At 38.7% G+C, this 25,972-nt stretch overlaps 1 protein-coding gene across 1 annotated transcript in view; it reads left to right on the top strand.

Moving 5' to 3' along the window:
- Positions 1-25,972, top strand: part of ELP3 (elongator acetyltransferase complex subunit 3) — a gene marked incomplete at its 5' end in the record, with an annotated part of 89,567 nt that overhangs the window by 29,383 nt on the left and 34,212 nt on the right. The window contains 3 exons of the mRNA XM_084885337.1: positions 10,296-10,457; positions 13,182-13,308; positions 17,948-18,141. Coding sequence (XP_084741463.1) covers positions 10,296-10,457; positions 13,182-13,308; positions 17,948-18,141 — 483 coding nt within the window. The remainder of the gene's footprint in view (positions 1-10,295; positions 10,458-13,181; positions 13,309-17,947; positions 18,142-25,972) is intronic.

Below are 25,972 nucleotides of genomic sequence, written 5' to 3'. Positions count from 1 at the left end.
TTCCATATTTGTATTGCTCATTCAAAACCTTGATCAATTCATGAATATGAGTCATGCCTATTAGTCAAGTGCTGAAGTCTTTCAAACTTTAGAGGAGTAATGATGTCATCCAACTCATTCTTAATACTGAAAATCAAGTGATTGCTTAGAATAAGATGCAATCTGAGGGAAAAGAATCTTAATTCATTCAAGGCTCTGTGACATTGGAATAGGAACAGTACTTCAGAGGGTTAGTTACTAAAATTAACTCCCTAGCAGGATAATCTTTCAAGACTATTACATTTTTCTACCCATGCTTATATATTACATACTCTTTTTTTCTTTTTTTTTTTCAGTGCAGCTATTTTTGTGTTGCAGACCTTGCATATTAAGTGGAATCGAACTATAAAAATATATAGGATTTGCCTTGTTCCCCAAACTCCCACAAGATTGCTTTTCAGCTTACAGTTTGGGTCCCCTGAATCATATAGCAATACCAACTGAAGAGCTGCATAATGGATTTTTAGGAGGCCTCTGGTTTGACATTTTCATCAGTTGAAGCTTTAAAAATTTCTCTCTATTCTTGGTATAAAGTTTAGCTTTAGTTTTGCAGAAATGTTCTGATGCCTAGGGATATCACTGTGAATTGTCTGTTATTGGGATGAAAATAGAGCTTTATATTACAACTTGCTAGCTTCAGATCACAATATGTTTGTAGAAAAAGCCCTTTGGAGAAGAAAGCTTCTTTCCGTAATGTTCTGGGCAAAGATAGCATTGTTTTCTTTCTGTTCTTCGGTTTACCTCAAGGGGGCAACAGACACTCTACTTTCAGATTAAAATTTATATGTAATTTGAGTCATCATTGCAACAAATCTCACGAATGGCTCTTTGGAAATAAGGAAGGTACAATCTGGGAGCCATAAAACCCTGCCAAGCCATACCTGACGTGTTTTGCTCTATTCTCCTAGTCTCTGTGCTTTTATGAGATAATCTAAAAAAAAAAAATTCCATTTGTGGCATCTTATTTGCTTTGTTGAGATAAATGTTTACTATAATAGAGTTGGTATTTGTTTTTGAAGGAAACGTCATATAATTTTAAACAGTAGCCTGGTTTGTGCTAGAGAACTTAGAGATACAGGAAACTATTTTCAGACGGTAACATCTTTGTGAAATAAAGAGCAGCCCAGAGATGCTGTGTTTTGGACATAACGTGCTTTCTTCATCGTGTTTGGATGCGATGCTTACCTTCTTGTTCTCTGTGTTACCTTGCCCAGAGCATGTTCCTGAAAACTGGTTGGGTTACCCAGGGTAGCTGACCTCTCAGGTGGAAAGTGATGAACTTCATATTTCTTTTACTATTCATTGATATTAGTTGTTTTTGCTCGCTAACTATACAGATGTAATACTTTCATTAGTGGAGATTTTTAGTTCAAAGATTAATTTTAAATTCATTTAAAAATTACATATTGTGACAGATGAGTCAACAATGTTTAAAGTTAAAAGTCTGTTCAAATTAGGGTAAGCTTGTGTGTTCCTATTTTTTTTATCATGTGTCTGATCTGATTAAAGTTCAGTTTCTTATCTAAAAGGTTAAAAGTTAAGAGTAAGAAAAAGCCCTATGAAGGTGAACCTAGCTGAAACCAATTTGGCTCAGTGGATAGAGCGTCGGCCTTCGGACTGAAAGGTCCCGGGTTCGATTCCGGTCAAGGGCATGTATGTTGGTTGCGGGCACATCCCCAGTAGGGGGTGTGCAAGTGGCTTCTGATCGATGATTCTCTCTCATCAAGGTTTCTAACTCTATCTCTCTCTCTTCTTCTCTGTAAAAAATCAAAATATATATTTTAAAAAGTAGTTCTATATTTAATTTTTAAAATTTTTTTTTTTAAAAAAAGGTGAACCTAGTTATTATTGATGGCAGGTTAATAGCAAAAAGTATGCTATATCCTTACACATGGAAAAAATGGGAAAACTGAGTGAATAGGAAATTGAAGGACAAAGCAGGTAAGGTTTCTGTAAAGGCTCATTAAATCAGGCAGAGTGATAATCACTGATTTCTGTCCACCAGACTGAGACTGCAATCACCTCCAGAGAGCAACAATTGCTGGTGACTGTCGTCCTCTAACAGTCATAGCTCTGGAGATGAAAAGGGCCCGCGGTGGGATCTGAGTCACACATTCGCCAAAATGCAAATTTTTCCAAATAACTCAGAGCAACCTTTTAAAATAGTTTTATTCCTTTTTAATCAGCTCTGCCCAGAAGCAGTTTTACATTCAATCTTTAATGCTTCTTGGCTGTTTTCACAAGATGCAATTTAAAAGGGTAGTTACCCATCAAGAAGTGGGTGAGTCAGACCTTCTCCCTGAGGAATTTTTAATTCGTTTCTGGTCCTTCCTCCCCACCCACCCCCCACCCCCTGCCACCCCAATCAATGACTTTGAATCCTTCAACTATGTCTTGCGTTTATTAGAAAAGCTAAAGTGCTAGGAATGCCGGGTACCAGGCTTAAAGGTTAATTCCATAGACTTGCAGAGTTGGGAAGAAAGCGAAAGCAGCCTAAGAAGGTCTGAAAGTGACTGCTGCCTGGCTGCCCTGGGCTGACTTCAGAACCTCCTGCGGTTCTGGGCTTTGGCTCGAATACCTCCCCACCCCTCACTTGTTATATTGACCACTTTTACTTCCTCCTCTGGTCAACCTGACTTGTATGGATGCTGACCTGGATCCTCCTCATTGGCAGCCCAACAACCTTAGTCATCTTAAGAAGATACATTAGTTGTTTTTGTTTCACCATTTTATTGCAAACAAATAAAAATTGAATTTTCCAGTAAACACTGCATACTAGTACATGTGATGTTCTACAGTACTTGTTTAACTTATCACATATTTATTCAACTATCCATTCTATTCATCCATCATTCCCCCCTCCCTTTTTTTTCTTGAGTTGCATTTCAAAGTAAGTTGCAGACTTTAGTACACGTCTCCCCAAATAGTACATCATCATGCCCACCGTTAACTAGTTTGCTGTTTGTGGTGTCTTTTGTAGTTAGTATACGTACAATGAAGTGCAGAGATCTTAAGTGTATCATATGTTGAGCTCTAGCAAGTGCAGATACTGGTGCAGCTATAGACCTTTGCCATCATCCCAGAAAGTTTCCTTGTTGTTCTCCTTCCCAGTGAATTCCCCTCTGCACCTCCCAGAGGCAGCCATCGTTCTCTCTCTTTTTTCCCCTCCTATAAATTAGTTTTGCTATACAGCATACACCTCGGAGATACTGCAGGTTTGGTTTCTTCCCACCACAATGAAATGAATATCGCAAGAAAGGGAGTCACATCTTTTTATTTCCCTGTGCATATAAAACTTATGTGTATTCTATACTGTAATCAATTAAATATGCAACAAGATTATGTCTAAAAAAAAACAGTGTATATACCTAAAGTAAAAATACTGACCATCATCTGTGTCTTTTGGAGAAATGATGCCAAATATACTTGCTCAAATCAGGGTTGCCACAAACCTTCAATTTGCAAAAAATCAAGTGCAATAAAAGGAATAGGTATGCCTGTACTCTGCTGCGTAAGGCTTTGTTCATTGCACACAAGATTTTGTGATTCATCAACATTGTTGGATGTTTCAGTAGTTGTTACCTTTTGAGTGCTGTATCCATTGTCTGCATAGAAGTCAGTTTGTTTATTCATTCTGTTGTTGGACAGTGGGCTGTTTCCATCTTGTGGCTATTATGAATAAAATTTCAGTAAACGTACTTGTCTTTTGTGAATATATGCTTTTATTTCTCTTGGATGATAACTAGACATCAAATAGTTACATCATGTGTTTAGTTTTATAAGAAACTGCCAGACGTTTTCCCAAACTGGTTGTACCATTAGTACTCCTACCAATAATATATGAGCATTCAGTTGTGCCACATCCTCACCAACATATGCTGTTGTCAGTCTTTAATTAGCCATTCTAGTGGGTGTGCGGTGGTGTCTCGTTGTGCTTTTAATTTGCATTTTCATGACTAATGATGTTGAGCACATTATTATATGCTTATGTTTTGGTATATTTTCTTTGTGAAGTGTCTTAAATTTTTCCTATTTTTTTAGTTAGCTGTTGTTTATACCCCGAGTAGCAGTCTTTTGTTAGATCTTCATTTTTCAAATAGAAAAAACATTTTGTGGCTTGTCTATTCATTATGTTAATGATAATCTTTGAGCAGAAACTTTTTATTTTGATGAAATCTAATTTAACAGTTTTTTTCCCCACAGCTATTGCTTTCTGTGTCGTCTCTAATAAACCTTTGCCTATCCCCAGGACAAGAAAATACTCTCCGGTTTTCTTCTAGTTTTTGTATTTAGCTTTCGTATTTAGGCTTATGATCCATCTTGAATTAGTTTTTATGTGTAGTGTTCGGTAGGAGCCCACGCTTCTTTCCTCCTATATAGATATCTAATTGTTTCACTATCACTTACTTAACGACTTTATTTTCCCATTGCGTCTGTATTGGCTCCTTTGTCAAAGCTCAGTTGACTATATAAATGGAACCTGGGGCTCTCTTCGGTTCCACTGGTCTGTCTGTCAGTCCTTGTGACAGTTACCACACTGTCTTAATTATTGCAGCTTTATTGTGTATTTTAAAGTCAAGTAGTATAAATCTTCTCTGTCATTGTTATTTAAGATTGTTTTGGATATGCTAGGTCCTTTGTATTTCTATGTAAAATGTAGAATTAGCTTGTCTGTTTCATTTAAAAAATGTGGTGAGACTGGGATTGTGTTAAAAATTTAGAAAATTGACAGTTTAACAATACTGAGTCTTCCAATCCGTGAACAATGCCTTAAGGATACAAGGTGTTTACTGCCTGTTGTTAAATGAGTGAAGTGGGAAGACTGTGCATTTAAGATCAAGAGACTTGGGTTCCACATTTACTTTTGTTATAGCTTACAATACGACCTGATTTAAGCCACTTATTTATTCTGTGCTTGTTTCTTCATCTATAAAAGTGGGGAAGTGCAACTAGATTATCTCTAAAATTACTTCTTTCTCTGGCATTCTATGATTTGGAGATTTGTATCGGAATGAGAATTTGTATCTAAAATATGTGTTCCACAAGCTATGATTTATCTAGCAGTCACTTTCTGACAATGAAGAATTTCTATAATGCATTTTTATATATAGCCCTTACATTTGAATGTGAATATAATAGTAAAAGAATGTGTAATAACTGTGATTTTTCCCCTTTCTATAAATAGGTTCTTCAGCTGTCTTTAGGAGTATAAAATTGTAGCATTCTTGTCAACTATTGAAAGAATCAAAACTCAGAATGTTAATGGGTTGTCAGTGAGCATGAAAGAGAGAGCAAGGGTCCCTGATTAGTCCTTAGGCTCCATTGCCACCAGTTTGGTTTTTCATAGGTAGTACTCATTTAAAAATCAAAATTCTGTTTCTATTTCTACAGTTTGTGTTGGGCAGAACCCTATTATTTTATAGATCCTCTTGGCGTAACTATCAATATCCAGGAAGCAAACTTGACTACCATCTCAAAAGAAGAGGTGGGGAGATAGTTATTTTTTAATCCTCTAAGACACCAAACATTTAGCTCCATCATTCTTAAGCATATAATATTAGTAGCACAGCATTATCCAGAACATACAAATTTGAGATATTTTCCAGATATGATTATATAAAACAATGTGTTCTTTGGTGCTACCTCTTAGGAATTACTCCAATAACTCCAGATGTTATAGAGCAGTTCAAACAAATCTTTGGCTGTCCAAAGAAGTTAATAAAATCTGCTTACTCATTTTGGGACTGTAGATGCAGGGAAGAGTTGTACATTGTGACTAATGAAAATTAATATTGCACCTATTATCTACTTTAATTTTATTATTCCTGTAATTCTTTATTATTTAATTTAATAATGGTAAATAATATTTGCCCTCATTATATATTTTGCAGTTTGGTTTGGGCAGATCGAGTTTGAGGTAGAGATATGTCCACGTGGGAAACTTTCTACAAGCCTTTCGGGAATGTGGGCCTGGAGCTCCAGGGAGGATTCACGCAGGACTGGACTGAGGCACATCTGACTTCTTTTATGACAGGTTTTTAAGGAGGTCTTTTGATAGTAATGAGAAGTGCTCTTTGATGCCACAGCCTTCTTGAGTGAATCAAAGCACAGATTCCAGATGATTATATAGACTTAACATTCAGTGTGCTATATTTCTTTGTGTCCCTTAGAGCAAGGAGACAAGAAAATCCCACTTTTAGAGGCCACTTTCTTCCTTTCGGAAATAGAAGTATGCTTCCCCCAAAAATAATCTATATCCGTTTTTATTTCTGCCACTTCTAGCTTTGTTCTTGGGCCTTGGTTTTATCCACGTGTCTCATCCCTGCAGCTGGATTGTTAAGCACGTCTGGGATAAGAACTGTTGTATTTTTACTTCCTGTAGCATGTCTTACCTCGTAGGTATCTGCTAGGGTCGGTTATTTGAAAGATGAAAGGGAAGCAGTGGAATTACCTAGATGCTGCTCTGTGAGTGAAGAGAGAGACCTCCTTTGTCCTCAGTTATGGCTGATTCATGTGTTCATTGTATTGTATTTTTGTATTTTTCATATTGAAGGAGTATTTCTGGTGCTGAAGCATTTAAACAGTTACCTTTAAATGTGTTGGAGTTTATCCTGCCTTCCAAGGACTTCCTGTCACAACGGAAAGACAGGCGAATCCACAGAGAGCGAGGCCAGCTGTGTTTAGTACGGACAACGTGCTTTAGGAATGGGAGCACATAGCTGTTACGGAGAGGTTGTGGGAAGGTGTCAAGAGAGGAGAAATGTATTTGTGCTATGTTTTGGAGGTTGGGTAACATCTGATTTTTGTTTGCTTTTAAATTTACAGGTTATTGTCTAATCTTCACCCCTTTCTCTAAACTCCCCTTGTTAAAAATGTTATCAACATAAATTATTGGCTTAAGTTATGCTTTGCAGAGAACATTAGCATATTTTACAGTTGGTGCCCCTCCTATGGCATACAGAAAAGTGTAGGATGCAATATAGCCCCACACTGGTGGAGTAGAAGCTTTTAAGGTCCTGTACTAACAAAAAAAGAGCAGTAAAATTGGAATCAGGGGACCTGTGTACAAGTCCTGACTTTGTCTCTTAGAAGCTTATGGTCCAGGGTAGAAAATATTTGGCACATTTCCTAAATGCCCAAGAACTTCAGAAGCCTGTGGCTCCTGCAAGGTGTGGGAGTTGAACTAGGTCCTTAAAGATAGCCATACAGTTGATATCTAAATGATATCGAGGATTATAATAGGCCATAAAATGTCAGTTCAAGTATTTTACTTAGATATGACAAAAAATTTATGCACATATTTGCATATTAATGAACAATCATATTGATATCTCCACATCTTTGTTAAATGAAGAGGCAGATTCAGTAGTATATAGGACTAAAAATAATGTTAACCAAACATTCGGATAAAAATACAGCAATCTTATAGGAAAAGAATACCTTATACTTTGTTCTTTAGGAAAATATCCTATTGTTTTTACATTCAAATTTGATAAGAATTTCTGCTTGTTGCTTTTCAAATGCAAATATAATTCTGAAAAGAAGATAGAGGTAAAAGCCTTTTATAAATAAAATATTGTCTTTTAAAAATTTGAATTGTTTTTTATTTAAACATTTCTGCTCCTGCAAAAGGTAATGATATTTCTCCCCAGAAGAAAGGCGTTTTTGAAACGGAGTTAGATTGTTGTTTGAGAATAAGATTTGCCTCTACGTCCTGTACTGTGTTCTGTCTGTTTGTGAAGAAACCCTGTCACCCCTGCAGCAGTTTCCTCTTTGTGTCTTGGTTGAGCCTCTAACGAGCTGGGCAATAGAAGATTAGCGAGTGAATTTTCTCTGTCTTCTAGACAAATCCCATTTGTGCTATTGCCTACCCTCTTGTTTTTTCCCAGTGGTACTCTTGTGCTGTGAGCAAGGTACTCTTGTGCTGTGAGCTTGCTAACTTCATGGTATCCTTTAAGAAGTACTGTAGGCTTCATAAAAATATGGATTAAGAGGAAGGTTATGATATGATTTTGGAATGTCTGATTCTGAAATGTTCTCATTTAATTAAATATGCTCTGAGTTTTTCTGCTTTTTGTTTCTTAAAGCAACCTTCATGCAGTTTTCTTTCTCCATATGGTTGTTTTAATTTTAAAAAATAATTTCCCCCCCCCCAAAAAAAAATAATATCTGATATTTAAAGAAGGTGAGTTACATTTATGGTATGGCATTACATACCTTTGTTACTGCAGGCCTCGGTACCCGCCTATTTGTGAGGCATGGGGCTTTCTGATTCGATGGTTTCAGAAAAGTCAAATGATTTAGTATTCTTTCTTAGACTATTTTAAAAAATCTGAGCCCTTATTTTTTGTCTTATGATTCTTGGACTAGTTTTTTAACTTTAGTCTTATCGCCCATATAATTCTGTACAGAACCTTATAGAATATAGTAATAAACAATATGAAAGAATTTGAATGTCTATAATGAAAGACTTCCGAATCATTTTCCAGTTCTGTGGTTCTTAACTTTCTTAATAGTTATTACTAATATTAACATTAAATAAGTTTTTATTGGCAATAAAGGAGTGTACTTAAAGGAGTAGTCTCAAATGATGGAATTTTTATGATTTTTACTTTTCAAGGAAGAGCTATGAACGTCTTTGGAAAGGAGGAAATTAAGTTTAATGGCCAAAAAAAAAAAAAAAAAAAGGCTTGTCTCACCCTCCCCAAAGAATCAAAAGTTGAGGAAGGGTGCATCATGAAGAATTATTGGATTCTAGGACATTTAGAGGAGTTGAAAAGGAGAAAAATCTGATGTCTAATGCGGGATTGTTGAAGCACTGTGATAAAATGAAATATAGAGCCTTGACCAGGTGGCTCAGTTGGTTGAGAGGTTTGATTCCCCGCCATGGCACATACCTAGGTTGCGTGTTCGAGCCCCAGGTGGAGTAGTTGTGGGAGGCAACCAATTGAGATCTCTCTCTCTCTTTCCCCCTCCCCCCCTTTCTTTACCTATCTCTCTCTGCCCCACTCTCTAAAATCAATTAAAAACAACATATCCTGAGGCAAGGATAAAAAAAGAAAAGTAATATAGAGCAAGGATTTTGAAGTCAGAAGTCAGATAGACCCAACTTCAAATCCTGACTTGAATTTTTTTTTTTAGAATTCTTTTTAAAAAAATATATTTTATTGATTTTTTACAGAGAGGAAGGGAGAGAGATAGGGAGCTAGAAACGTCGATGAGAGAGAAACATCAACCAGCTGCCTCTTGCACACCCCCTACCAGGGATGTGCCAGCAACCAATGTACATGCCCTTGACCGGAATCGAACCTGGGACCTTTCAGTCCGCAGACCGACGCTCTACCACTGAGCCAAACCGGTTTCTACCTGATTTGAATTTTTATGAGCTGTGTACCCATGAACAAAGTATTTAATCTCTTCAATTTTCAGTTTCTTCATCTGTAAAACAGATAATAAGACAAGCTTCATAGAGCTGATGGGATCATTTGATATGAATGGAGTATGTATAGCACAGTGCTTGGCCACAGTGGTCTCTGAATATTAATTCCTATCCCTACATCAACAGCCCCCTTAGCAAGTCATTTTTACTTATCTGAGTTTTGGCCAGCATTAACTCAGACATCCTGCATCTAAAGTGGTACTCACTTCTCTGGTATGTGATTTTTAACAAAAGAGAAAAGAAGGTTCTTAATTTTGTAAATCGTGGCTAAGATTAATTGGCTTGGCAGAATGACTTTTCTCGTATGTAGAAGATATTTCCCCCAAATTATTCCTATGATCATTATACATAACTTCCTCCCCTTCTTTAATTTAACGTGACAAAAGCATAGAGTGTGAAATAAGTAATACAGGTGGTTTTCATTTATGAAAAATCATTGCTCGGAATTGAATAGGGTTTTGAACATTGAAATCACTGCTTTCAAGGAGATTATGGTTGTAGCATACTGCAGAAGAATGATAATGATGATGACAACATCACTGTAATCTATTTCAGTCACGTCAGTTCTGTGAGGCATAGGTACTGTTATCCTCAATTTGCAGATAATGACACCGGAGCACAGAGAGGTTAATAGCATTCCTGTTTGCATATTTAGGAAATAACAGAGCCAGGATTTGAATCCAAATAGCCTGACTCTAAAAGCCCAAGCTCTTAACCGCTGTCTTTTTCCGGGTGGACAAAAAGAACGCAATCCTTTAAGTGGGAGTGGAAGTCCTGAAGCTGTGGCCGGTGGTTTACTTCTAGATTCGCTCCACAGGTATTCTGAGAGGAGCCTCACCAAGTGTATTGGAATTACTATTGAGACCAGACCTGATTATTGCATGAAGCGGCATTTAAGTGACATGCTGACCTACGGCTGTACAAGGCTGGAGATTGGGGTGCAGAGTGTCTATGAAGATGTGGCCAGAGATACCAACAGGTGAGATGATGGCAAATGATCTTGCACAAGCCTTCCTCTTCTCCCACCAGTTATATCCGTGTTCCCTTCTTCCTACCACTCTTAAAGAAAGGTATAAGCGTTCCTCCTTTTAGAGTCATCTGTCTCTGCTCTACCCCTCTTCCTTGACTTTCAGTCTTTGTCTACTGGCTTTTTCCAGTTGCCTATACACATGCTTATTCTATCTCTTCCTCGTCTTGTCATAAACAGTTTTTCCCAAAAGGTTAGCAGAAGGCAGGGTTCAAGGTCAGTAGTTTAAAGCAAGAGATAAGTCAAAGGAGAATGGGAACAAAGAAAAGAGTTTGAACAGAAATGAAGTCAGGGTGAGATTTAAGAGAGATTAGTGTTTGTGAAGCAGATGCCGGTTGACAGAGTAGAGGGAGAAAGGTTGGTGAGGTAATGGGTATAAACATGGAGAAATTTGCAGGTGGAAGGAAGGAAAGAAATACAGGTTGAGAGAGCCATGTGAGGTTCTCTTCCTTCTAGAACGATATCACTGAGTTGAGGGGGAAAGGTACACATGAAAGGGTAGCTGAAGAAGGAACTTTGTGATGAATTGGTAAATTAGTAAAAAACAAAAGGTTTCAGGAGTTTATTAATTAGATTGATCACTGACCTAGGGTGGTGAGGGCAGGCTCCAGGGAGTAGGTTTGTGTTGAGTTGGACCTCAAAGGCTACTTGAATAGGATTTCTGTAGATGTGATTGGGGGCTGTGCTAGGAGAGGGAAGTAAAGGGGAACAAGGGAGACATGCCTGGTCAGCATCTTAGAATCAACCAAGAAGGATGCCAGGCTAAGGAGGGTGGGGTCTTTCTGTTAGCTAATAGAGGTCTATTGAGTACTTTTGAGCACAGGGAAGACTGATGGGTATCAGGCTTGAGAAGATTAACCTAAATAGAATGCATTTTTGTAGGGGAAGATTAACTGGGAAGCTTTCTGAAGACAAGGACATCTAAGCTGACATCTAACTTGAAGGAAGAGTATGACTTAGGTGTGGAAGAGAAAATTTATTTCAGGCAGAAAGAAATATATGAGCAAACTGCTGAGGATGGGAGCACAGGACACATTTAGGGAATTGAGAGTGGTTTAGTTTGGTTAGAGGTGTAGCGCGTGAGGTAAGAAAGTAGTAAGAGGTGAGACTGAAAAGGTAAGCAGAGGGGCCCAATTATGAGGAGCCTCAGAAGTCAGGCCAGGGAATTTGGGCTTTAACCCAAGGACAAGTTGTAAGCCGAGCTGTGATATGAACATAGCTGCATTTTAGAAATATTACTTTATGGGAAGCACAGTATGGGGATGGGTTAAGAAGAAGAAGCTAGATGGAAGACCAGTGAACAGGCTGCTGTTGTAATTTAAACAAGAAATGAAAAAATGACAGTGTTTGGTGACAGTGGAAATGAGGGTAGGAGAGACTGGGGAGAAGAGGCTTGGAGGGAAGATAAGTTTCATTTACAGATACTGAGTCTCAGATATTTGTGGAACATCCAGTTGAAGCTTGTTTTAGAGCAAGGCTGTCCAACAGAACATTCTGCAATGATGGAAATTTTATTTGCCTGTGCTCTCCAATATGATAGTGCAACTGAGAAACGGAATTTTTCATTTTAATTAATATAATCAAGTATGGACTTGAATAACCACATGTCCTAATGAACTACAGTGTTGCACAATGCAGCTTTATAGAGCATTGGCTATCCTGGGGTGGTATCAGGAGATCAGTCTAGCCTAATCACATAAGTTGGGAGGTTATTAGCAAAAGAGATGAGAAGTTGAAGCCCTGGAAATGGAAGAGAACATCAGAGCGTGTGATGGAGCCCATGGTCTCCAGGATTGCTTGGTGGTGAATGGGAACGTTTTGGTGGTGAAAGGATTGACACAGGCTTCAGGCTTCGGTAGCTCCAAACTCTTAGTAGAGTTTGCTTCCTACTTGCCTGTGGCACTAGAATGATGAGCTGATTGTTCCTCCTGGCCCAAATGATTCTGCCTCATCACTAAATTATTATATCTTCTCACTTTTTAAAGGACCCTCCAACCCAGCAGAGTGAAGTATGTTTTGTATATAGGTATGTGTGTGTCTCCTCTCTCTCTCTCTCTCTCTCTCTCGTACTCTCTCATTTCAAAAGGAAAAGAAATAATAGGATGCTGCTTCTGCATGGTTTTGAACTCATTTATCTGGTTTCTAACTTAGATATTTACATTGGTAAGCTTATTTTGCCTTTTGATGCTAAACCAAATAATTTTAGTGTTAGAATCTTTAGTGAGTGCATAAGGGAATTTCTGAGAAATATCCCAAAAGCAAAAATGTGGCTCTGGCCTCATATCAGTTGATTGGAGTGTTGTCCCACTATGCCAAGGTTGTGGGTTCCAGCCTCAATCAGGGCACGTAAAAGAATCAACCAGTGAATGCATAAATAAGTGAAACAAAAAAATCAATGTTTCTCTCCCTTCCTCCTCCTCTCCTCTCCTCCATTCCCTCTTTCCCTCCCTTCATCTCTCTCTTTAAAATCAGTTTTTAAAAACATCTGAAAAATAAGTAGAAATTATTTACTTCCAGACTTTCTCAGAGGTGGAGATGTAAAATTGACCGTCTTAGATTACCCCTCCCTAACTATATTATTCTTCATTATATGTGTCAGAGATTGTTTTTCCACTGTTCCTTGTGCTAGCCTTGTTGCCCATTCACTTGTGTAACACATGGATTTTCTCTCCTCAGGGGCCACACTGTGAAGGCAGTTTGTGAGTCATTTCACCTGGCCAAAGATTCAGGTTTCAAAGTTGTGGCTCATATGATGCCTGATCTGCCAAACGTGGGACTGGAGAGAGACATTGACCAGTTTATAGTAAGTGTCACCTTACACCTTGCTAATTTAGAAGGCCTCTGTATGATGTCCTGCCCTCTCTGCTCTTCTTTATTACTGTCTGTTGATTATTTTTCCCATAAAAAGACAATGCATTCCCATTATAGAGTAGTGGAAACAGTAGAAAAAGAGAGGTCACTCCCAGCCCGACACCAAATAAAGCCCTAACATTTTCATTTACTTGCTTTCAGGATTTTGTTATACTTCAGGTTTTTGGGGGGATGAGATGGTTTATACATGTATACACACAGGCACAGTTATATATATGGTAAGTAATTCATTTAATAGCTTTTCCACTAACACTATAACAGGCATTTATCTTGTTCTAGCCTTGTCTCAGTTAAAATGTTAATAAACTCAAATATCTGCTTAATTTCCAGTGAATAAATATGCCATACTTTGCTTAATCACTTCCAAATTTTTAAAAGATGAAGATAATACCAGTTTTTGACAATGTAAATAACACTTTAGGTAAACAATTTTATGCCTATAACTTTGTGTAATATTTAGGATTATTTTTAGAAAAAGTACATTTCTGTTGATTTTTAGGGAGATAGAGAGGAAGTGGAGAGGGAGAAGGAAGAGAGAGATAGCATCATAGTGTTAGGAGAGCAGAACATCCATTGGCTGCCTCCTACTCACCCCTCCTGGGGATCCAGTCTGTAGCTTCAGCATGTACCCTTACCAGGAATCAAACCAGTGATCTCTTAGTTCATGGGTTGACATTCAATCATTGAGCCACCTCGGCTGGGCAGGATTAGTTCTTTAGGATAAATTCCTGGGGTAGAATTATCAGCTAAAAGTATTAATACTTTAAGAATATCACCATATTTCTTATTTGCTTTTCAGTGGGTTGCGGGCTCGATCCCCCTCAGTAGGGGGCATGCAGGAGGCAGCCAGTCAATGATTCTCTCTCATCGTTGATGTTTTTCTCTCTCTATTCCTCTTCCTTCCTCTCTGAAATCAATAAAAATACATTTTTTTAAAATTAATTAAAGGGCCGAAGCTGGTTTAGCTCAGTGATAGAGCATCGGTCTGCGGACTGAAGGGTCCCAGGTTTGATTCCGGTCAAGGGCATGTACTTTGGTTGCAGGCACATCCCCGATGGGGGGTGTGCAGGAGGCAACTGGTCGATGTTTCTCTCTCATCGATGTTTCAGGCTTTCTATCCCTCTCCCTTCCTCTCTGTGGAAAATCAGTAAAATATATATTTTTTTAAATTAATTAAAGGACCCTGTCATCGGGAAATTTCTTTGTACTATAGTGGTCCCTTGGTATTCTGGGGGATTGGTTCAAGGAACCCCTCTAGATAATGAAATGCACAGATGCTCAAGTCCCTTATATAAATTTTGTGGTATTTGTATATGACATGCACATATCCTCTCATATACTTTAAATCAACTCTAGATTACTCACAATACCTAACAATGTAAATGCTATGAAAATAGTTGTTATATTTTTATTGTTTAGGGAATAATGACAAGAAAAAATCCTGTATGTGTTCCTACAGATGCAACTATTGTAAGCCTAATAATACAGAACCTGTCAGTAACATTACTTTTTCTGAATATTTTCAATGTGTAAATGCAGAATCCTCGGATACAAGAGCCAACTAACTGTACACGATAATGTTTCCCCTTTCATTTTTTTATGTTCTTTTTCTAAAACCTAAGAAATGTTGGATTTCACAGATTGGTCATATAAAATTCTTTCTAGTTTTATCTGCCTCTTTTTCTGCTTTCTTATTTTCTCATCTTTATCTTTCAGCCTTTCTATTAAGTGATTTTTGTTACAGTTTTCATTTCTAAGAGTTCTTATATTCTGGCTGTTTGATTTCTCTAGTATCTTGTTCTTGTTTTACAGATTAATATGTCTTATCTCTCTGATGGAATTATTATAGTTGTTTTCTTTATGTTTTATTTTCCTTTATGCCTTGCTTTCCCCCTACTTCCTTTTTTTCTTTTTGTTTTGGTCTGCTTTTTATGTTCTTGCCTCTAGTTTCTAATGATCCTTAGCCAAATGGTCATACTTTAAAAGTGAGGGGCTTAAAAACCAGATTGCAAGCTCTATGTAGCTAGCTGCCAGTATGCCTCCCTGAAGGCTAGTCACGTAATGTACTCTCCTTTCTTTAGGGAATTTCCAAACGTCAGTACATGGAGCTCTTATTTAGAGCCATTTTATTGATCCAGAGATAACTCCAACGTCCTCTTTGGGAGTGGGTGTTGTGTGCACATCACAGAAAATTGCAGAGGGAGTCCACCAGTCAGTGTGCTGGCCTTCACTTAATCTCCCTGTTTTCACACTTGGTCCTCACTCAGGCCTTCCTTTGTACCTGGAATCCCCGAGTCCAGAGGCTTTCCAGTATCTCCAGCGAAAACAGGCGACTGCCTGGAGGAAGGTGATAGGAATAAGGAAAGGGACAAATCCCTTCATGTACAGATTTTGATCAAGTGTTCTCTCCCACCTGCCCAGTTCCTGGTACTTGTGATCCATGCACCTTTCTGGGACGCGGGTGTGACTGAGCTGGCCTCTCATTAGTATCTGTCCCACTTCTCAGATACTTTATTTGCAGTTCACGTCACTTGCAAAGTCATTTACCAATCTTCCATCCATTTTCTGTCTTTCAAAAACGTATTGTCATCACCTGTTCCCCTCCTGTCTCCTTTGATTTATACTTTTAAAAATGTATTATTTCCTGTTATTTTAGCATGTTTTTGGAAGGCCTGGACTGGTCTTCCAGACCTTGGTTTGTTGGAACATCATCCTACACACTAAAAAGGGGTGGGTTTGGTTCCCAGTTAGGATACATACCCAGGTTGCAGGTTCCATCCGGGTTGCGGCATGTGAAGAGGCAACCGATAGATGTTTCTCTATCTCTCTATCTCTATCTCTATCTCTATCACTCTTTCTCTCCCTCTTCCCCTCTTTCTCCTTCCTCTCTCTAAAATCAAAATAAAATTAAATTCAAACAAAAATTTAGCATGGTTTTGGAAGGGGGAAAAAAACACACGTATTTTAATTCTTAGTTTTTAACCAGAAATCTAGAACCAATTTTACCTATTCTTTTTAAAGGAGCATGTCAGCCCATATATCTCCTAAATTTATTATACTTAAAATTTGTTATACTATAAAATTAAGTACTTTTCTGAAACCCCATGTTTCAATACGGAATCAAACTAGGAAGAGAATGACTTGCATGCGTGCTCTTTGTGAATGGCTATAGAATATTTATTAAAGACCTGATGAATCTTTATTATATAAATATTTCAGGGGAATATTTTTAAGACCAAATTGTGCACAAAGAATATAGCATTTTAAGAATATGACAAGTCAGTGAGAGAGATCAAACACCCTACAGTTAGATTTCTTTGTAAAGCAAGTTAAATAATGGATAGCTCTGCAAGAATAACATAGCACAAGATAAAAAGCATTTTTTACAGTTCAGAAGATATGGTACTGCTGGCTGAATAGATGCTAATGCTAGGGTGGGGTGAAGGGAACTATGAGTCCACCTTCAGTCCTCCACCATATATCCTGCAAAATCAAGATAAGAACAAGTTAGCAGTACAGGGTTGTAGAAGGGAGACTGTTTTGTGTTGTCTTGCTACATCCCAAATAAAGAAACAAGGCAGCCAGCTGGGATGATACAGTACAGGAAATGGCTATGTCACAGCAGATGAATTGATGTATTGCTCATTGTCCAGATAACAAATGGTGAGTGTATGTCCCAGGTTAGGAATGGAGCCAGTTGGTCTGAGGACAAAATAGTCATATCCAGGGATCCGTACACTTTCTGCATAGGGCCATATAATAAACATTTTATTTATTTATTTTTAAAATATATTTTATTAATTTTTCAGAGAGAGGGATAGAGAGTTAGAAACATTGATGAGAGAGAATCATCGATCAGCTGCCTCCTGCACATCCCCTATTGGGGATGTACCCGCAACCAAGGTACATGCCTTTGACCGGAATCGAACCTGGGACCTTTCTGTCCGCAGGCTGACACTCTATCCACTGAGCCAAACCGGTTTTGGCAATATAGTAAACATTTTAGGTTTGCAGGCCAGATGGTGATCTCTGGCACAATATGTTTCATTATTAAGAGATTATACAGTCTAGAGGTGAAAGTAGGCACTGGATAAATTGTCAGTATGATGATGTTAAGAAAGTGGTAATATAAAACTCAATAGGGTTTTTGTTTTTCTTTTTACGGTAAGTCAGGCAGTTTATATTTGAAGGTCAGGAAGGCTTCTCTGAAGAACTGACATTTAAGCTGAGGCCTGAAGATTAGCTAGATGAAGAAAAATTGAGGAACTTTCCAGGCAGAGAAAATTGGCTTTGTAGGGACGAAAAGGCAAGCTGGTGAGAGTGGCGTGAGGTGACATTGCAGCAGTGGACAGGGGCTGTGAATGAGGGTTTGGGTCCAGCAAACATGCTTTGCCCCAGTGAGGCTGTAAAAACGGAATTCCTGCTCTGTCTGCATCCCCTCCTTGGATGGAAATGAAGGGCATCCTAAGGACCAGGTAGGTATGTGAGAGACACTGGCCCAGCATTGAAACTTGCATGCGTAATCTCTACATAACTCAACGGGGAAGTAACCTTCTGTTCTCTGTTCACAGGAGTTTTTTGAGAACCCTGCTTTTCGTCCCGATGGTTTAAAACTGTACCCTACCCTGGTGATCCGTGGAACTGGGCTTTATGAGCTGTGGAAGTCAGGACGCTATAAGAGTTACTCGCCCAGTGACCTGATCGAATTGGTGGCTCGGATCCTTGCCCTTGTGCCTCCATGGACTCGAGTGTACCGAGTGCAGAGGTAGTGTGTACCTTTTATGCCAGAAATAATCAATGACTACTCTGTTTATAGTTTCTAATGAGAATAATCTGCTCTCATATGGAGGGGTTTGAATTCTTTTAAATTGAAAAAGGGACACCTATAATTCTATCTGTAGAGAGGGATGGAAATGAAACCGGGTCCAAGCCACTTTGCCAGCATCATATTTATTCAAGTTTGCTCCTTTCCCTTCCTCCATGAGCCCGGAGGTGAGTCATGAAGGTGATAAATAGGCATGGTGCCTGGTTCCTGGAGTGGATGAACTAGATCAGGATTTCCTTCTCCTGGTCCACTTCAGTCAGGTGCAAGAGTCGGTGTGGGAGCTGGAGGTGTGGCCATGTGTCTGTTATCCCTGTTATAGAGTCTCTGAAAATAAAATGAAGAGTAGCAACATTGTTAGCAGATATTAATGTAAATATGGACAAAGAGTGATATATTCCTGATGGCATGAAGGAAATCAACTGTTTTTTTCATAGGAGAAAGAAATTATGATCTCATTTGCAATTTTGGGCCTTTAAGAATTTTTTTACTGGAAATCTGACATTGAAAAAATTCTAGAAACCATAAAGTTACCTATTTATGTATAATCCTAACAAAACCGTTCCTCTATTTGTTGGTCATTAGGCACATTTCCACCACCCTGTTCCCTTATCTGCGGGAGATTTGTCCCAAGACCACAGGCACCAGTGGTTACCTGAAACTGGATAGTAGTGAACCCTATGTGTACTGTTTTTTCCTCCACATCTACACCTATGGTGAAGTTTAGTTTATAAATTAGGCATAATAAGTGGTTAACAACAATAAAATAGAACAATTATAACAATGTACTATAATAAAAGTTACATGAATGTGGCATTATTAAGTAAAATCAGGATTACTTGAACATACACATGACGACGTGACAGTCAAACTGATAACGGAGAAAGCTACTGACTAATGAGCGGGCAGCGCGTACACTGTGGCTATGCCAGCCAAAGGGAAGACTCATGACCTGGGAGAAAGGGGATGGCACCAAAAGTGTACAGTTTAAAATTCAGGGATTATTTATTTCTGGAATTTTCCATTTAATATTTTTGAATGGAGATTGACTGCAAGTAACTGAAACAGGAAAGCAAAACCTCGAATAAAGGGGGAATTACTGTATAAGGTTAAAAGATGATAGTAAATACATATATAGTTTTCTACTGCAACTAGTATCCATTGAGCACAAAAAGTGTGTTACTAATGAGTATAAAACAATGACTACTGTGAACAGGCAGAATCACCAACCAAAGGAAAATTACCGAGTTGGAGTTGCTTATAAAAGAATGGAGTTGCTTAAAGGTGAAAGGATGTTTACACCATACTTCTGCCACAACATAGTGATTTCTTAACTTCTTTACATTATTGGCCCAACTTGCCCTGCCAGTGTGGCTCGGGAGGTCACGGTTCGATTCCTGGTCAGGGCACTTGTCCCAGTTTCAAGCTCGATTCTCAGTCTGGGGTGTGCTGGAGGCAGTAGATCGATGATTCTCTCTCATCGTTGTTGTTCCTCTCCCTCTCTCTGGTAATCAATAAAAACTTACTTAAAGAAGTTATTGGCCAAACGTAAGGATCTAAATTGCCTATAGGATCTGTATTTTAAATACTTAAAAATACTAAGGAGATAGTGAGTAGAAAATTCAGCTGTTGGAATTGTTTGCATTAGCCTTCCCCTTTTCCTACCTTTCCGGAACAGTTGAGTTCAGAAGACGTGAGGAGGTGCTGAACAATGCAGGCATCTCACTTGGAGAAGTAGGGAGCTGCAGGGCCGGAGCTGGGTGAGAAAGAAGCGTGTTCTTGGGAAGGAGGCGGTGGTATGGAGCAGGCTCTGAGAGCCCGAATGTGGTAAAATGGGCATTCTCGCAGGGCGGATCTGACACAGGCTGTCAGAGCTGAGCAGGTGAGGAGGATGTGTCTGAGGATTCAGAGAAGAGGACAGCAGCAAAAGATTGGTTACTTGCAAAAGGTTGATCTAATAGGTATGCCTTAATAGTAGATAATATTAAGGATAATGTGAGCTAGTTAGGTTTAAGGAGAAAATTAGAATGTACTCCATGGTGTTTTGGAATAGAAGATTGTGTGTGTGTGTGTGTGTGTGTGTGTGTTTATTTAATGGCCACATTTTGCATTTTTGTGCTGTTTGTTGGTGACTGTACTGTTTAAAATGGCCCCAGGTGTAGTAATTAAGTGTTGTGTAATGTTCCTAAGTGTAAGCAGATTACAGTGTGCCTTATGGAGAAAATATGTTAGATAAGTTTCATTCAGCCATGAGTTATAGAACCATTGGCCTCAAGTTCAATATATATGGTGTCCTTACACAGAAACACAGGTAAAAACAAGTTATGTATTGATCAGTTGATGACATTGTTGCACATAGGAACCTAACCCTGTATTTCCTCTTGGAGCAGTGTTATGATATTCACTAATTAAATGTTCATGGCAACTTTGTAGAACATTACCACGAATAATAAGAATTGACTACATTGTTTTAAAGTACCTCCTACAATGCCTTTGTTAATTAAAGTAGAAAAAAGAAGCCTTGACCATGGAGAAGCCTGGCAACTGATCAATGTGAATATTATTAGTAATAGTACAAATCCTGGTTGTGTACCACCGGATATCATTTCTGTATTATTCAGCCAGAACTCCATAATCTGAATCTGATCATGAGGAATCACCAGACAAACCCAAATTGAGGAACTTTCTAAGAAAATAAGTGGACTATAATCTTCAAAAGTAGGGGATCGAGGGAAGAGTTCCATTTTGAAGAAGACTAAGGAGACATGACAGCAAAATACAACACAAGGTTCTTACTAGATCCTTTTGCTGTAAAGGACAAAGATCTTGAGACACTGGTGAAGATAAAATGGAGTCTAAGGTTAGACAGTAGTGAAGTGTCAGTGTTAATTTCCTGATTTTTGTTGGTCGTATTATGACTACATAAGAGAATATCTTTGTTGTAGGGAAATACTTGAAGCATTTTGGGAGTGTTGGGACATTGTGTTTCCAGTTTACTTTGAGATAGTTAAGGAAAATAATTATTTGTACTGCATTTGGGACTTTTTTCTATAACTTTGAGATTGTTTTAAAATTTTTCTATTAATACAGTAGAAAATAAAGATGCAATAAGTATTACTAGCAAAGACAAAAGGAAAAGATTATTTGCATTTAACCGACTGGGGCAACCAGAGAGCAGTGAAGACACTACTTCCCAGGAGCAGTGTGTGGCAGTTTTGCTGTTGCCTGGCTCTCAACCTGCTGATAGTGATGCTGTCTGCTAGGAATGCCCGAGGTACTTGCTTGGCCTGATTATTTGTGGTGAGCTGGCACAGACATTTACCCCACATTTGGGGGGGGGGGGGGGAGGGGGAGGAGAAGAGATAATATAGTGGCTAGGACCCGCCCCAGGCTTTCTATTATGGCTGCAGGATGCACTGCACCAAAATCCTCAGGGAACTTTGAGGAGCAGGATTTATTATTTACAGGTCCTTGAGGTACCCAGCAAGCCCAAGGAGCACAGCAGGTTTGAGGGCATGGGAGAGAGCACAGACCTAGCGCTCTGCCTTTGTTAGGGGTCCTGGGCTGGGGTGCCTAGGTTTTTATGGATTCATTCTCTGTTTGCTAATTTAAATAACAGGAAAGGGAATTAAGGTGCAGGAAGGGAGAAATGGGGTTACTCAGATGATTAGTTATCCAGGTTACCCATGGCTTTCTGGAAAAGTGAACTTCCTGAGTGGGGGCAGCCTAGCTCCTTGTGTGGTTGTTTTGCTGGTAGCTGTATCATACAGCTGTCATACATATGTTTATTCAGGATGGATGCCTTCAGTAATGGATGCTTTGGCAATAAGAAACTTAATGTCAAGCACTCATACTACAATCAAAAAGTTAATGTCGGACCAGCATGGCAACAGACATCACAGGATAAAATTTCACAGCCGTGGACATCGAAGCTTTCTTATCAGAAACAACAAGGCACAGATCACACAGGCAATCAGATGGAGAATTTGTATCCTCCTCCTCCTCATTTTGAGCTTTAAATTGTTCACTGCTGTTATCAGTGAGTCAAAAGCAACAGAGGCGGTGCTATAACATTAAAAGCTTAATTTTGTAGACTTTATGAAATATCACTATGGGACATTATCCCAAGAGGATTTCAAGAAAACAGCAGCAAATATAGTCTCTATAGAAAAATTGTAAAGGGGGTAAGAACATGCACATTATATAACCAAAAGGTTGTATGATGAGAAAGGCGTGATCATGGAGAACCAACATGTAGCTGACTAAAGAAACCTCCCTGTACGCAGTTCTAGCATGACCCCACCACAGCTCTCTCTCTCTGGAGTCAGCCCGTAGCAGAGTTCCCGGCTGTAATTCCAGAAGGCCAACTGTGTGCTATATAGGGTGTTCCCCAAAAATGTATACACATACTTTGAAAAATTATAAAGGCAGTCTTTATTAAAATACATTTCATTTTCAAAATTGAGCTATCTACTGTAAAGGTGTGTATACATTTTGGGGGGACACCATCGGAACACATACTATAAAATAAGAAGTTAAATCTCCTTTAAAATGTGTCTTCCCTGAGTCTGAGGACAGTTTGTTGTTTGAAGATGGTGATGACTCAGTTCCTGACAGTGAATGCCTTTGGTGGAGAGTCATCTGGAGTCGGACTGTGATGTCAGAGTTTCATGCTTTGGGAATGATAATTTACTTAACTCTGAATGGGATTATTCTCTAGGTTTTTTAATATAAAGATTAAAATTTTCCACTTTATTTTTTGTTTCTAATACAGCTGTGATATTGTTATACAAGTTTCCGTTAGAATTCTAGCTTTTTAAATGTAGCTTGCTAGTGGACAAATGTTCAAGTTAGCATTTATTTTTCTATAAGCGTGGGCACAATTCTTTCAAGTATATTATGTTACTTTGTTTTGCATTGAATATTACTGTGACTACCTGCATAAGAATTCATTCGAATTAATTATATTTTGCTACTTTCTGCCCACTTTTACTTACATATTCATATATATAGCATAAAAATGATTCAAATTTATTTTAACTAGATGCCTGGTGCACGAGGGTGGGGTCCCTCGGCCTGGCTGGCAATTGGGGCACAGTCCTGATCAGGGCCGGCTGCGGTGGGGAGAGGGGGATGTGCAGGAGTTTGGTCAGCCAGGGAGAGGTTGGCTGTGGGGGCACACTGACACCAGGAAGCAGTTCCTGCGTTGAACATCTACCCCTTGATGGTTAGTGTGCATCATAGGGACTGGTTGACCAGTTGTTCGGTCATAATGGTTGCTTAGACTTTTACATACACACACACACACACACACACACACACTCTAGGGGTGCAGTGCATGAATTTCGTGCACCTTGAAAGGAACTGTGGGCCAAGAGGCTGTGGTAGGCACAGGTTTTAGCTCATCCTCTGTGCCCCCGCCCGGCCCCTCCTGCCACAGAACCCTGCTCCCTCTGCCAACATTCCCACCTGCTTATGAAGAGGAGCGATTGGGGCCAACACCAGCAGTAGGTATGAGCGGTGGCTGCTGTCCTGATCACCCCTCAGGAGCAAGGGGAGATGGAGAAGCCCTCAGGAGCAATTAGGGCCGCCAGCCACTGTTCGCACTTGCTGATGGTGCCAAGCCAGAGGGGCCAGTGATGGCAGCAGGTGCATGGGAGCAAAGAATTTTCAGTAACCACCAGAGGCTTGCGCGATGACAGTGACTGGCACCCCGCCTTGACCTGGCGCCCCCACTCACCTGCTCCACCATCTTGCTATGACCAATGTCCACCATGTTCTGCAAACATCCCTGGTGTTCAGCGCACGTCATAACGACCAGTTGTTCCACTGTTCAGTCTATTTGCATATTAGCCTTTTATTATAGAGGATATAGATTACTTGCTTTTTGTTATTGGTAACCACTGAAATTCTAGACTTGTCTTTTGCCGAGTTGAGGTGTATGGTGTGATGTGTTTCTGCTCTGAACCACCATTCATTTGTCCCAATTTCTTTTTTATTTTGTGATCTTATACTTTTCCCCAACAGTTTGTAGAATATTACTAATTTGGAAAAAAATATTTTCTCTATAAAGCTACTTTAAAATCACTTTCAATATATAAATAATAGGCTTACATTATTTTTCCTAAAATTGCTTTGTATAATTGGGATGCACCTTTACACAGCAGTACATTTTATACATTGGCAAATATAGTGTTTGCATTTCTTGTTTAAGACTTAGAATAATATTCATAGTTGTAATGTTAACGTAGCATAGTAGTCTAGCATTTTAATTTGGGAACAGTTTTATTCAGATAACTGTTTCCTAATGTTTAGGTTGCTTTCAAGTTGTTTTTAATTTTTAATCATCCTAGCCTCCACTACAGGTCAGAGTCATATATTTGAACTTTTACTTATGTTGAAGTTATCTGTTAGTATGATCTAACAGATTAAGATAAAAGATCTAAGCATCTTTAATTATGTTGATATGCTTTTCCAGAGGGATAATCCAGTTTAGAGTGAATAGTTAACTGGTTTTACCACAACTCTATACATGTGGATGATTAAATTTTTTATTTCATTTACCTAAGGGTATTATTTTGCATTTCTGTAGGTATAGTAAGGATTAACATTTTTCCATGTGACCGATTATTTGTGTTTCTTCTTATATCAATTGTTTGTTAATATGTAATTTGCCAGTTATGGAATTTGGATCAGAATGGATATTCTTTTTTATTGAAATAGCTTAAAAAAAAAAACCACTTCATAAATATTACCTTTACCTTTTAGGAGTCTTTTGAATTGTTTCCTCTCACCTGCACAAGTAAGTAGACCAGGGAACCCAAAAGTCATGTCTATGTTCGCATAGTACACTTAACACTAATAATAGTTTGGTGAAACAGCTTCATATCTAACTGTGCAAGAGAAAGATGGGTGTTTAGACAGTGTTAAGTGGCTGAGAAACCTTCTGATTTGGGGAAGGAGAATCACAGGATTTTGACTCTGCATTGTTTCTTCTTGCTTCAATTATAAACTTTTAAAGCAATTCTTAGAATGTGGAAAACTGATTATTAGTCTAATTTGGAAGCATTTAGTTATGTCTTGCTAAAAAGAAACGATTGGCAAAGGTTCTCCCAGAGCATTTAATCCAGACAATTTTAATAATCATAGTTGATTTATTTTTTGTTTTAAATCATAGTAAAAGAAAGTCATATATGACTTGAAAATCTGGCCATTTCATTTCTTTGTTTTTTGGTGTTTTTTTTTTAAAAAGTTTTTACTTATATCAAAGAGAGGAAGGGAGAAGGTGAGAGAGGTAGAAACATCAATGATGACAGATAATCATTGATTGGCTGCCTCTTGGGGATCGAACCTGCAATCCAGGCATGTGCCTGACCGGGAATTGAACCAATGACCTCCTAGTGCATGGGTCAACATTCAACCACTGCGCTGCACCAACTGGGCTGGCCATTTCATTTCTACCTATGACAGCTTTTACCAATTATAGGCTATCTACTTAATGTTGATTAGGGAATCTAAATGTGTACATGGCAAAGATTTTAGGAACTATTTTTTAGACAAGTATCAGGAGGGAAGAACAGGAAGGAAAGTAGAAGGGAAGATTCAAGTGAAAACACGATGTCTTTTTTTTTATGCTATATTTTATTGATATTTTTAATTGGCCATTTCCCCTACCCTTCCTCTTTCCTGTCCCCCCACACCCCCTAACTAATTTACTCTTTTAACTTTATGACAGCTGAGTCAATAGCATCTTACTGGGTGTTTTTATGAACCA

This window comes from Pipistrellus hanaki (assembly GCF_964339955.1).
Source record: "Pipistrellus hanaki genome assembly, chromosome: 5".
Taxonomy (NCBI): Eukaryota; Metazoa; Chordata; class Mammalia; order Chiroptera; family Vespertilionidae; genus Pipistrellus; species Pipistrellus hanaki.
The sequence above is the reverse complement of the archived record's forward strand: the minus strand, read 5'-3'. Positions and strand labels throughout refer to the sequence as shown.